The sequence below is a fragment of the Caloenas nicobarica genome, chromosome 2 (assembly GCF_036013445.1).
Source record: "Caloenas nicobarica isolate bCalNic1 chromosome 2, bCalNic1.hap1, whole genome shotgun sequence".
Lineage (NCBI taxonomy): Eukaryota > Metazoa > Chordata > Aves > Columbiformes > Columbidae > Caloenas > Caloenas nicobarica.
In genome coordinates, this window is record NC_088246.1 from 34,093,053 (window position 1) to 34,107,372 (window position 14,320).

At 36.8% G+C, this 14,320-nt stretch overlaps 1 protein-coding gene across 1 annotated transcript in view; it reads left to right on the forward strand.

Annotated features, from left to right (window-relative positions):
• The window catches only part of DNAH11 (dynein axonemal heavy chain 11), a 135,374-nt gene that overhangs the window by 43,751 nt on the left and 77,303 nt on the right, over positions 1-14,320 (forward strand). Inside the window, 8 exon segments of the mRNA XM_065627906.1 lie at positions 1,124-1,328; positions 5,678-5,843; positions 8,161-8,263; positions 8,729-8,968; positions 10,058-10,219; positions 12,158-12,289; positions 12,291-12,346; positions 12,596-12,601. Coding sequence (XP_065483978.1) covers positions 1,124-1,328; positions 5,678-5,843; positions 8,161-8,263; positions 8,729-8,968; positions 10,058-10,219; positions 12,158-12,289; positions 12,291-12,346; positions 12,596-12,601 — 1,070 coding nt within the window.

Here is a 14,320-nt window from a genome sequence, read left to right on the forward strand (position 1 = left end):
AGACACACTGTATTCAGTTTGTTAGTGGTTTATACCCTTTTTCCACAGTAGGAGAAATTCAGTCTCCAAGTCTATATAATCATTGAAAATAATGCCCGCAGCAGGTGTACACCACCAATTGAAGTAAAATGTTAGTGTTTCTGTTGTCAGCTTTATACACAGGTATTCTTTTGCCAGGTAAATTCTTTTCATACTAACAGAAGTGTATGAGGTCTCGGGGAAGTAAATCGCTATCACCTTTCCTTTACGTTCTTGATCAAATTACAAAGTTAGCATTATATTTGCGGGATATAAATTAGAGAAGTTATGATAGTATGAAATATACTTGTCAGTGGAGAAATAGAAATCATGAGCTATTGGTTGCCACTGCCTCTGTTTTGAGGTTTGGTTGTTTTTGCTCTTTTTTTCAGTATTTTGCATAGAATATTCTCAAATGCTTCATGGTGTTTTGATTGCATTAACTTGTGGTCTTTTTAAATGCTTAGATGAGTAGGAATTTTCATGGGGAGATTGGAAGTTTGTGGGCATAGAAACATGAAGCTGACCATCAAAAGACATTATCCATTACCAGCTATCCTTAACAAGTTCTCTTTGAGGTTCACTACTTGGTAGGGAAATACAGAGCCTGGAGAATAAAGCTTTATCAGGCAATGAAGATTTTAGGTGTTCACAGTAAGTAAAGCTAGTCTATTGCCAGCAATTTGCCCCAAAAGTTTTAGGTATGCTGAAAGCTAGGCCAAAAAGTAAGTGGAAATACTAATTGAAAAATTAAACCAACTACCTGTTGCACCAACCTTTGTTTTGCCACCAGTTTTTGGGAGGCTGGCATTCTATAAAAGCTGAGGTGCAACCAACACATTTCAGCTACAACCTGATTTCAAAATCTTTCTACTAGAAGAAATGGAATACAAATTTTCAAGTAGAAAGGCTGTGTAAAAGGTAATCCAGTAGAACATTTTGTTCTAGTAATTATGTTTGAGAATGATAGAATGGTGTATCCCATTTCATTGCTTTTTAGAATCAATTCTAGCCAGAAAGAGACAGAAATTACTATTTGCTTTTAAAGCTGAACTGTACTGTGCAAGTGTTTGATGATTTTGTTTTCTTTCCCTTTCAATTACAGGCAATCTTTGTTCACATATCTGAGACTACGCATCTCAAATATTTCATTGTTTTACTCTTAACAAAGGGCAAAACAGTCATGGTTTTTGGAAATGCTGGAGTAGGAAAATCATTGTTTCTAAGTGATAGATTTGCTGTTCTCTCTGAAGACTACCTCCTGGTTAATATCCCTCTCAGCCACTGCACAACATCAGCAGTGCTCCAGAGTAACTTCCATATAGACCCAAGAAATCTACCTTCCCTCAACAGCAAAGGTGAAAAATATTGCACAGTTCTTATGATCTCATCACAGCTGTTGGCTACTGTCATTCTCTGAGTCTTGGCAAGCTCATTGCTTCACAAAGTGGGAGGTGTAGTGATGTTGGGGAGGGCAAGAGGAAAGGAGAAGGATGAAACTGTTTGGGACAAGCTGATACTGACACTGTGCTCCCACAAGTTGCTTGGTGCATGTGGACAAGAGAAAATTTGGCTTTACTTATGTTGACAAGAAGCCTTGAGCCAGGTTTGGCTGGCCTGGGTGTCCCTGCATTGTGCCTGTAGATGTAACAAGAAGGACAGTCAGGAGTTGGGCTTGTTTTTGCTGGGCACCATGCAATCCTGGAGGAGGGCAATCCCTGTCTAGACAAGAGTCTCCATAGGTGAGATGGAAGCAGAGCAAAGGAAATGTTAAGACAACACACAAGCAGAGGGGGCTGTATTTTGGCTGAAAATGTTATGCTGGTGGTAGCTTTTTGGAACAAGAGGAGTCAGACAGTCAAAGTAAAGTAGACTCATTAAAGCTCCATGTCTCTTCTGCTTTTCATGTGCAGCACAATCAAGGGAGAGCCCAGCTGTCAGCGGATATGCCCTCTTTGCCTTTTTATTTTAATCCTTGCAGTAACTTGAACTGATGCAACTATACAGAAAAAAATGATGTGCCCTATTCACTGTACCACTTTTCACAGCTCTAAAAAGCACTAGAGAAATAAGTTAATACACTGGCTTATCCCTTCATATGTCTGGGAGAAGAAAGACAACAAATTCTCACTTATAAAAATTTTCCAAAATTTAAGTCTTCAGATAAAATCTTTAGAAGAATTTAAGTTTGCTTAATGATTAATTTAACTAATTTGCAATCTTTTTTTTATTTTCTAGCTAATCTACATTGCTGCTAAAGGATCAACTTGTTAGTAGGCTTAAAAAAATATATATAAATCCACAAATCTCCATTGGATAAGTTTTTACCCTGCTTTTTCATTCTTATCTCGTATTGATTTCTTCTGTATTAAGGTCAGATAAGCAAATACCACTTTCAGTTTACTTTGTACCTTATTTTATTCTTTGAAGTGTTTCCAAATTCGTGTTAACATAGAATCCTGGATTAACAGAACTTAATCACCTTTTTGCCTCTCAAAATGAACAGAGAGATTAAGAGAAAAGAAATCTGCTGTGCATCAGAGTGAGATCATGAGCTGTTGTAAACTGTCATAGGTCTTTCAATGGGGAGTCAGCCTTAAAAAGTTTTCAGGTATTCCTCTGATTAGAGAGGGATTTTTTAGCGAATGATTGCCATTCCAGCAGCATCCATGACCAGTGCACTGGAGCACCAAAGCATAACACGTTCCATTGCAAACTGAAGGTGATGAAAGGAGCTCTTAGGCAGCAAAGGTTGTGTGTTCTTCTTGCAGGAAACTTCTTACATAAACCAAATAGGTGAAGTCAGCATCACAGGGGTTTTCTCTGCAAGTGTTTCACACCTGTCAGCTGTACTGTGACATAAAATTTGACAGGTTATGAACCCGTAAGGACTTGCTGTGAAATGTTAGTAGTATTCCTTCAGATTTTAAGTCAGTGTTGTAAAACATCTACCACCCCTTCTGAGAAATATTAAGAGATGAACAGAGAAGTGAACTCCTCTGGTTGTCTGCAGCAGTTCCTTCTGCCCACTGCTCTTCAGCCGAGTCCCTCCATTAATCACAGAGGGTGAAGAACTCCATGATAATTCAGAAAAAAAAATATTGTGTTTGCTTTCCGTTGTGTTTACAACATTTTTTTCAATGAGCTGTGATGGAATGCTTCTATACTGTCATGTATAGCTCAAAATGTCTGTCTGTTATTTTTGTATTTGTGTGTGCCAATGCTTCTTCCTATAAAATGTATTCAAGTGATACACTGAAATGCCTTCCTTATGCATGTCAGGTTATCACTCCAAGCAATAGTTTGGAGCAAAGTGTTGGATTTTGGTTTTTTTAATATGGAAAGAGGCATTCAGATCAAATTGCACAAACAAGCAATTTAAATTAAGTGTCAGTTCAAAAAGAAGAGCTTAAGAGCTGAACTCATTCATAAACAGTTATTCACTACATTACGATGTTCTTTCCATAGTTTAGAGGTTAAAAGATTTTTCTTACAGATCATATCACTTTTAATCAGCAGTATTTTCTGCCAGTTCCCATCTTATCTGTATCCACATAACTTTTTTGAGGTATCTGCTAGAGTGGGTGAGATTAGCATGTAGTGTTCAGTTTTATTTAGCATTCCCCCAAGGCATACGACTCACCCACTCTGCCTGTAGAACAGCAGAAAATTTCAAAGTGTTACTTGATGGAGGCAGGTTCTGATGCAAACTAATATCGGTACATTAAGTTTGGGGTCTTCAATAGTACCGAAATTTGGAACAGTGCCACAGAGGAGAGATTTGCGTGAGCATTTATGTACAATGGAATTTAATACAATATATTTCCCTATTGTAATAATGAAGTATTTTAAAAATTAGGAGTTATAGATTGTAATTGTGGACATGATCTAACATTTAGATAAGGTTAAGAATCAAAAAGGAGTATTCCTAATTTTGGGTTTAAAAGTACGGGTATATATGTACCTCAGCTAACAGAAGAAGAAAGTTTTCTTTCACCTAAGATTTTAAGGTAATTAAGATACTTTAAACCTTTCATGTGCATATAGTTTCTGCAAAAAGATTTTACACTTTTGTGGTAGAAAAATAGGATAAGTGCAGGCACAGTTTTTCCTCCTGGAATTTATGATCATCCAGTTGCAAATATGTGGAGGTCCTACATTTCTGTCTTGTTCTCCAGCACACCTTTAATTTTTACCTACTTACTTTTCTTTGTCCAGTCAGTAACCATCCTTTTATCTGTGTACAACTAGACAGAAATGTCCTTGGAAGCATTTGTTACCTTTCTTGAATTGGACAGACAGAATCACTATTAAGGTTTGAAGATTATTTATTTCACTGTAAAACCATATAAACCATAAATCTGGGCTAGATGCACAAATTTTTTGAGAAATCTTTTTATTCTTGCTCAGCAGTATTGAGTGAGGAATGTCATGCTTAGAAAATCTGAATTAAATTATATTCTGTGCAGTAAGGATTGTAACCACTATCTAAATGTTTCATAGCTGCCTTTGGTTCAAGTCTGTGCTCTGAATGAGACAGAGGGAGCTTTTGAAATCTGGCTACTTGCTGAAGATTAGAGCCCCAGTCACTGCGATATGCTGAAAAGTTGTCCTCAAAGTCTACCCATTACTGTGGTTTCATTTGTGTAAAACATTTATGTAATCATTTAGACAACAAAAATACACAATCTCGAAAGGAAGAGAGATGGGATTGTTGGTTTCTAGTCCTGTTTTAATAAATTCCTAATGATTTCTGCAGGTTCTTATTTCCATGCACTAAATAGAAAAAGTACAATTAGAAATCAAGCTTCCATGGACAATGAATCCTTGCGAATCTGTGGAATACTTCACTAAGTGGCAAAAGTTGAGGATCACATCGTAGCAAAGTTCAATATTTTAATAATGCTTAATACATTCTGTATTTTCAAGATGACTTAGAGCTTTCTGGAGTTATTCTTTTCCTTACACCTCTAAGGGAAGCAGTGCAATTGAATAAAAATTGTATAAACTCAAAATTTACATCTCAAGGTTTTACAGTTCTGATAAATATGTAGGGGCATTTGAATTAATTTGTTCACTGTTGTAGTAATTTTTCTATCTGATAGTCTGTATTCAGCATCATGTAAGCACTGCATTTTGGGGAATATGCTGAAGTTTAATACAGTCAGCTTGATATTCCTCAGTATGGGAGACATCACATTAGTTTCCTGGTTAAATGCCCTCATTAAATGATATTTTTCATTCATATTTTTGCACTTTATGTATGGTAAAGTTCTTGTTCAATCCTTCCCAAGAGAAGGAGAAAATAACATACTTCGCTGATAAACTTGCTCAGTGTTGGGATAGCTGGGGATTTCACATGCAAAGCCTTTCATTTCCAAAGGATGCAGATGAATATGCAGTGAGGTTGTCAAGCTGTGAAGCAGTCAACCAACTAAATCAATAGGACTCTTCTGGAATTCAGAATCCCAGTGTGATGTTTTTTCAAAGTCACTCTGAGTTTCACTGATTATTAAGGACTTCAGTAGTTCAAAAACCTTTGTATGTGGTAAAATGTTTCATAAATTTTAGCCAGCATGATTTTAAATTCTTGATTTTGTTTAGTTTTGGTATTGCTTGACATGGTAATAATTTTTATGTACGTTATGTTACATTTCAGAGATACTTGGAAAAAAGCTGGAGAAAAAAGTTGGTCATAACTGTGGTCCAGTAGGAAATAAAAAACTTATCTATTTTATTGATGATTTGAATATGTCTGAAGTGGATACGTATGGAACAGTTCAACCTCATGCCTTGATTTGGCAACATACACATTGTGGACACTGGTGAGTGTTTACTTCTTATTTAATGTGACACTATAATTTTTGTATTGAGGTCCCTAACTACATAGAAACAGAAAGCTTCAAGGAGAATTGCTTAAACAGAAAAGCATACTCTCCCTGGAGGTCATGAACAGTTTTAGGAAAAAGGAAGAAAGGGAAGGGGCTCTAGAGAGTCAAGGAAGGGAAGTAACCTTCAGCTGCTCCTGATGGAGCTGCTGGACGTTGACCCCGTCAATTGACCTGTAAGAACAGGGATGTCTGAGATACAGAAAGTGATTTCCTAAATTCTAGCTTGCCAGGTGCAGCCTATACCACCCTCTGTCGTTTCATCACCCTGTAAACATAACAGAGAAATTCCACAGAAACTTTATGATAGTCCTTCAAATGAATGCTGCTTCTCTGTCATGAGAAGAAGACAACAGAAGATGACCACTGAAGGACAATTAAGTTGATTTGGGCAATTGAGGTAGTTCTCTTCTTAATTTCTTAAGGACAACTTGATTTTTTGGCAGTTAAAATGTCTTAGTAACCTTTCACCAGAGTCTGTGAAAAGACAGAGTTTTCAGTTTAAAATCAACTGATTAGTGTTTGGTTTCATTCTGTTGCAGAAGGATCTATGTCTGGTGTAAATATTTCTTTGTTATTATAAATGCGTATTAGATTCTTGTTCATGTACAAGCATTTCAGTTCTATGTGACATTAAGAAAACATACAACATAGAAAGAATACATTGTGGGTGAAATAGTGTGTAAAGAAGAGAATTAATTAGACGTTAAAAGAACAATGCATATAACCAGCTGACTGTGTATTGTCAAAACAAGGTGCACGGACAGATAGGCAGACATGTGCAAAAACCAGCCATATTTCAGTGGTATTAGGAGGCTGAGAGTACCTACTCAGTTGTCTGCTTCTTCACCATGTGTTCAAGGATTTTACCAATACCCTTAAAACTTTTGTTTCACAGAAGGTTCTTTTCACTGGCATGTACACTGTGATCTGACTATAACTGTGACCAAGGTGAGGCAATAACATCTGTACTGTTCTTGCATCTTTTAGTGCAGATTCGGTTGACTCATATAAGCTTTTCACTAGCTAATGCTGCTTCTCATGACGGAATGGTACCTGGCAGCAGCTGAATATCTTATTAAGGAACAAGATTTAAAGAGAAAAAAGGAAGTGAATGCTCAACTCTGAAGCACCTCTAGCTCGGAAAAATCAACAGGGTCTAATTCAGTGACATGCAAAGCTAATGTCTCCGTGCACTTCTGTTTTCTTCCCAGAGCTATAGGCTGTTCTAGCCAGGAATCTTTTTGTTTTCTCACAACGATTTCAAACTTCAGATCTTAAAAGCCCCTACTGCTTGAAACTCTAGATGCTTCTTTCTTGTGAATTGTTTTGAATAGTTTCTTTAGAAACAATACCAAACCAAAAATTTTAAATCTCAATTTTACCAGACAAATTCAATTAGGAAAAAGGTTGACCACGCCACTTAGGAGTTTTAAACATAACTATTTGAGAATTATAAAATAGAGTAAAATTTGTTGCAAATGCATGGAACGAAAGAGAATGCATTATACTATTAAGTTCTGGGACAGATTTGTTCATTTAAGCAGGGAAAGGCTGCATTATTTATGAGTTTTCCTTTTACAGTATTGTTTTTCAAAATGGTACCAGTTTGGCCTAGTCCAGTTGCATGCTAACTTCCAAAGAAACAAAACTCTGTCTTCAGATGGGCAATCAGAACTCAAATAGTCAGCTCCTGAAAGCCTCATTGGTTGGTTTTTTTTAAGTGACCTCCTTTTATTTCACCTGGAGCTGTGTCATTTGAAGAGAGGAAACAGTATCTATTGGATGATGCTGCAAAAAAAAAAAAAAAAAGACTGAACTTTTAAGCGTGTCACCTCATATTCTGTGATTATCCTTGCTGTATGTTTTTTCTTGTTGAGATCTGTTAATTTTGTCTGCTCTTGTCTTTGATGGCTCTATCCATTCTCAAATTGATTTTAACTTCCTTTGAACATGTTGTACTTATCTAAGTTTGTTTGGAGACAGTTTCATTTAAAAAATGTCTCGTCATCAGAATGTTTTGTGAGAATGCAACATCTTCATTTCAACAAAAATGTTAAACAAAATATTATGTAATAGAAAATGTGAGGTTTTCCTTGATTTTAAAATGTCAGTCCTAATTTGATACTTCCATGGCCATTTGCATTCCAGTTTTCCTATAGGGCAGAAATCTTGGTTCTTCAACTGAGGTTAAGCCTGGAAAATGCATGGTATTTTGTCAGAAATACTAATCAAGCTACATTTTCTTTCTCAGGTATGATAGGCAGAAGCTAACTATTAAAGAAATTAATAACCATCATTATATTGCCTGTATGAATCCAATTGCTGGCAGCTTCACTATCAACCCTGGACTCCAGGTATGATTTGAAGTGTCATGTTATAGCAATCCTGTATTTAATACATGAAATAATTACTATTTAGCTTTTAACTGCAATAGGTAGGCAACAAAAGGGGACAGAAGAAAACATAGTGTCTGAAACTCAGCCTAGGTTCAAAATCCTGCTGTTCTTATAGCTAAACAGAAAGAGACACAACTTACATATTCTTATATTGAGATTCCCCTGAATTCCATACCAGTTGTTGTCTCATGTGGTCCTTCATCTGGCAGATGTGCCCTTGGGGCTCATAGGCAGATATACAGCTGCTGTGGAACTGCATCAAGGATGAGGCTGGAAATGAAGTATTTTCTGTGACACAGAAGTAACTGTATTTTCACCAGGCTGTATTGTCATTTAACATTTCATTGACTTAATTTAACATTTCATTGGCTCTGCTGTCTGATGCTGTAGAATCTTCATCTCTTTTTCCCTTTTCATTTTCAGAGACATTTTGCAGTATTTGTATTGAACTTCCCTTCTTCAGATTCCCCAGCTACCATCTATAGCAATATCATTTGCTTCCACTTCCAGCAACATGCTTTTACTCCATCAGTAATCAAGAATATTCCAGCCGTAGTAAAAGCAGCCATATGGCTTCACCAGGCAGTGGTTCAAAATGTCCCAACAACTGCTATTAAGTTCCACTCTATCTTTAACATGAGAGACCTCTCCAACATCTTCCAGGTCTGTATCATGGGTTAATTTTCTATCTAGCAACACTCTTATTACTGCTGCTCTTGATTATTTAATGATGCACATTGGTCTGTGGACTGATGAAGAAGAGATGCCCTTTGTACAAAGTAGACGATAGTCCCTGCCCTGAGGTGACTATGGTCAGGTAGAGTAAAGGCGTAGAAAGCTGAGAAAGAAAAGATATTTAGTGGAACTAGAGCGATGGTTTGCAAAGTTCACTATGCTTACTTATAATTTTGAGAAGAGAAGGTCAACATTTGTTCAGAGGGAAGACAACTTTCTGGAGATTAGGGAGTGTGAAACAGATATTGAAGAAGCTCTGAAGCAGGAGCTGAAACCAGTAGCCGAACACCAGTCCAGGGATTAAAGAGAAAAATGAGGGAAGGATATAACATGGTCCACAAATAATGGTCCCTCTTGTAAATTCAGGTGAATCTGATCCTGGTTTGGTTTTACCTGCTTTTCTGTTCCTTGGAGTGAAGCTCTGTTCTGTTGCATAATATTCTTGCCTGCCCACCCCATGGATCATCACAAACCATTAGCAAGGAGGTATGAATTTCTCAGGTCTCCTATTACAACAGTTACCTTGGTTTGATAGGGGTGCACTGGCCGTCATGCACATTTGTACCCATTCTGGTGTGGAATTTGTTAAGGAAGGAAGTTTGAGGTGACAGTTGGGGAAGTGCTAATTTTGTTGTGATAATCTGTATCCTGTTTTCTTGAGTGGTATTGCAAAACTAGTGAACGTGCAAGATCCTGGGAGTGCTGATACTTCCCTGTGTCTTGTACTGCACAAGGGCATCAAACCGTAATGAGTCAAGTAAGTGTGCCAGTCAGTGAAGAGGAGACATTTGTTTAAATTATATTTTGCACACTCAGTTGACTGGAGAACTTGCTAATTTATAGACATTCTGGTACTTATTTAAAGAATATATACTTTCAAGGACAATGTGTATCGGGTATCTACTCAGGATGATTAATATCTTTGCTGAATATCAGTTAGTCTTCCTTAAGTGTAGGCTATTTTATCTCACATGACAGCACTTAACTAGATAACTTTTTTTTTTTTTTAATCTTTAGCGCATTCTGCTTGCTACACCCAAGTGTTTACAGCGACCAAATGATCTTCAGTGTCTCTGGCTTCATGCATCAGCACGTGTCTATGGGCATATACTGGTGGAAAACGAAGACTGTAATTTCTTTGATAAAATGATGATGGACACTATGCACAAGTATTTTGAGGTAAGTCAGTAGCTTGAAAGCATTTTGCCTAATGCCAGCAAGTCATAAACTGGGTGGTGGAAGGTCTCGTTTACTGGAACTGTAGGTAGCAGTAGCATGCAATCTTTTTCTCCTCAGCCCCCAATGCAAACGCCTTCCTCACTGAGGAAAACCAGGTTGCAGAGTAAGTGAAAAAGGGGAACCAAGGAAGCTTCCCCTTGAGAAGATTCAGAGATGGTTATTCTTACTTCGACTGTAACGTTTGACTGACAGAGGACTGTCAAGTATCACTGTTGCAGTGTTGTTAGTAACTTAAAGCAAACACTTGAGCCTTCACCAGAATGGGGAGGTGGCAACCTGTCTGTGGACAGGACTCTTCATGTTCTTCGCTGGATATGTGGGAACAAGTTGCAGTCTTCATTTTCTGTTTCCTGATTCTGTGTTTCAAACCACAATAATAGTATGCTTTTATTTTCCTTTACTACTTGTTCCTTTTTTATTAGTTTTCTTTCCTTGAATAGTTTAACTAGAGTATTAAGTTTGTGTATGTATGTGTATATGTATGCATATATATTAAAAAATTGAATTAAGTAATTTTTCAAATAATTTTAAATTGCAGTCTCTCTTTGGGCTTCAGAGCATGTCAGTAAAACAGCATGTACTTTTTGAACTGTGAGCACTGTTGGTTATCCAAATAGAAGTATCTGTTATCAGAATTAAAGTACTAAAGAGTTAAGACACTGGAAAATACAAGACAGGTTTCACTTTGTTCTTTCTGCTGTATGGGGATGAGGTACAATACACCCTTCTGATTTTCATAGTGGAAACACTTCAAATATAAGCTAAGATACAAGTATGTTCATTTGCCTTCATGTTCTCTGTTTTGTTATGTATGCTCTTGTTTCCTTAACCTGTCATACATAACGAAATATAATACCTCTCAGTATTGTTCATTGTATCAGACATGGCACAAGGAAGACAAAATAATGTCACTTATTGTATAGTACTACTGCATATACAGTTTATTCTGGAATTAATGTCTGTTGGTGCCAATACCAAGGATGAATTAACAAGTGAGAACCACAATGCTGTTTCTACTCTTCACTTAAAAGTATACTAATTTTGCAGCAGACAAAGCAGCAGAAACATGAGCTAAAATGAGTGTATTAAATGCATTTATATTTGATTTTTAAAAAAGAAAATAGTTTTCCTGACAAGTGGCAGGCATGGGGGGCAGGGGAGGGAGGCAAGGAGAGAAAAAGGGAGAGAATATTTGAATTTATTTGACAAAAAATGGTAACCGGAAAACATCAACTCTGTTTACTAGTCCTTTTTCCCCTTCCTTCCTAATCTCTAGTTGCCAGTAAAAAAGGAGTGAAAAGATAGGAATGAGGACACCCAAATGGGAAACTTAGGAGTATTTGGGAGTATTTGAATGTATTTGAATCTACAGGGTGTTTTAAAAAGATGGACCCAAATTCAGTATATTTCATGATGGCAACATGTTACAATTACACAAAAATTTACAAATGGTTTAATGAGTTATCAAGTTTTGGTAACCTCTGAAACTCTATGCCCTGCCCTTTCAAGTGCTAAGAGTTTCATTCATGGGTGGTTCGTGGTTGCAGAAATACAGTGATTTCAAATGGGGTCCATCTTTTTGAAACACCCTGTACATTGAGCAGTGACTTCCTATCACAAAGAAATTATTGTTCCTTAATTTAAAGTAGTTTAGACACAAACAATTAAAGATATAGACAGCTTTACCAGTAGTTTGCTTGGAGCCTGTCTGTTTGGATGTACTGTGCAAATGCTTTGAGCCCATACTTGTAGCTACTTGTAGTCTTTCAGTGCATAGGAACATCAGTCACTAATGGACTGTTTTTTCATGAAAATGTTTTTCATGTGCTGTGTTTGGTGCATTTTTAACTATTATTTTTCTCTCTCATTATGTGGTAGAATGTAGAAGACCAAGCGTTGCTGCAATCTCCACTCATCTATTGTCATTTTGCAAAGGGCAGGGCAGACCCTTGCTACAAGCCAGTGAAAGGGTGGAAACTGCTGAGGAACATACTTGGGGAGTTCTTAGATTAGCTACAATGAAATGCATGCTTCTATTAACCTAGTTGTATTTGAGGATGCCACGCAGTATGTTTAAGTGGAATATCTACAAAGGAAGCAAATAATTCTTCATGATGGTACCAATGTTTGCAAAGTTGTTGCTTTTCACCATTCAGATATTGTTGCAGTGCAGACTCGTAACACTCTTATGTGGAAGGTTTATGCGAGGGCATCATGCAGCAATAGTTCTGCTAAATATACTTTATTGGTGCCATTATGGACGAGTAGCCTGTGGCTCAATATTAAAGCTAACCTCCATTTTGTTTATTTAAACAGACATTCGTCCATTTTTGTGCTGCAAGGAAATTAACACCACTTATTCTCTGTCTGCCTTATCTTTTAATTAGTTAATGATGTAACAGGCCTTTATAAGAAAAGTAATATTTATCTTTTTGTTTCCAAGAAAGGGAAAATGCTTTTAAAATTAGATTAATTCAAAACAAGGACAAGGCAGACTTAAAGTTGCTTTGCTGCCTAGCCTTGTACTTTTTAAAATCTAAACCAGTCCAGACTTCGAAGTGTCATCATAGATTTATTTTAATTTATTTATCCATAGGTTTTTTTCCATATGTATTCTTATCTCAGTTTAATGTAAGTTGTTTTTCTTATGTTGAGCAATATCTTAGTACCCATCATGGCCCTAAATCTCAGTTTCTGTTTCTGAAATCTGATTAACTACATTTGTTTTGTTTTCCTGCACGGAAGAAAACTAACCAGTTTTTAGAAGGCAAAGTGAAGATTTTGCTGAACAAATTAGGCACAGACTTCATTGCTGCTCCTTGTCATTATTTGTAATCTTTCTTCAATTTCTACAGTCGTTCTGGTCATGTGTAATATCAGTGATTTCTAGAAAGAGACAGAGGCTCAGGCTGGCAGAGCTTAGTTTTGTTAAAGTAGTTTCTATTATTTGCAGTGTCAAATTATTTAACATGGAACCTTTTCTTCTTGTTGAGTTGGACTAGGATTTCAGCGTCATCGTTTTTCACTTCGCACATATTCAGGCAGGAGCTATATAAAAGAAGGCACTCTTGACAAAGCAGTCTATTGTAGAAGCTTCTCTCCCAGGGGATTTTAAAAGAGCTCATATTACAAAGATAATCATATGGATCTTTCATAGGGACTGTAGATTTTGTTCCGCTGATTTAGAGGTTGATGTGATAATCATCAGAACTGCAGACAGAAGCCTTCTCAGGTATCGCTAGTTTTGCTTGACAATGTTGGTAAGCCATTATCTTCTCTCTGAAGTTTAGTGACCGAGAGTAGTATCTCAGTTTGGCAAACAAAGTGGCAGGGTGTCTTAGCCTTACAATTTGGCAGGCCCAGAAAAGTGTATGTGAAATTAAATCCTGTAAAGTTTTTTGGCACCTTTTATGGGTTTTTCTATGGATCCATTGTGAAATCATGAATAAGGCTGACAAAGTTCTACAGTGAGGTCAAAGAGAATTGGCTTCCAGTAATGTTTTGGTTGAACAGGTTTCTACTTCTTTATTAGATGCAACCAGATTAGGCACATTATCCCTTTATTTAAGAAAGTTCTTATCGATGTTTTTTCAAGGATGATTTTTTCAGTGGCATGAGACATAAAGAGAACGAGGAGGTTGTCTTTTCTGTTTTCTTTTTCATGGATACATGGAAGCAAAATGAAGCAAAGAAGTCCAACATGCTGTATCTAGGCTCTGGTCTGCTAATACTAGGCTGTAATCCCTTAGAATCTGTATCTGATTTTTAAAAAAATGAAATTTTGAAAATAATTTTTAGATACTTATCCTGCAATTGATATTTTATTCATGGATATATTCCCTTTAATGTCTCAAATGTATTTTTGGGGGGAAGAACTGCCTTACTACTTACGTTTGAAAATTTTAGCACCTGAATCTTGTCTAATTTTGAGCCAGATTCTCATCTGGCCCCATTCACCCTATGGTATTCCATGATCGGCAAATAGAAGCATGCGCTAAGTAGTCTGGGCTGGATATTACAAGAGTAAATTACTGCTTGATG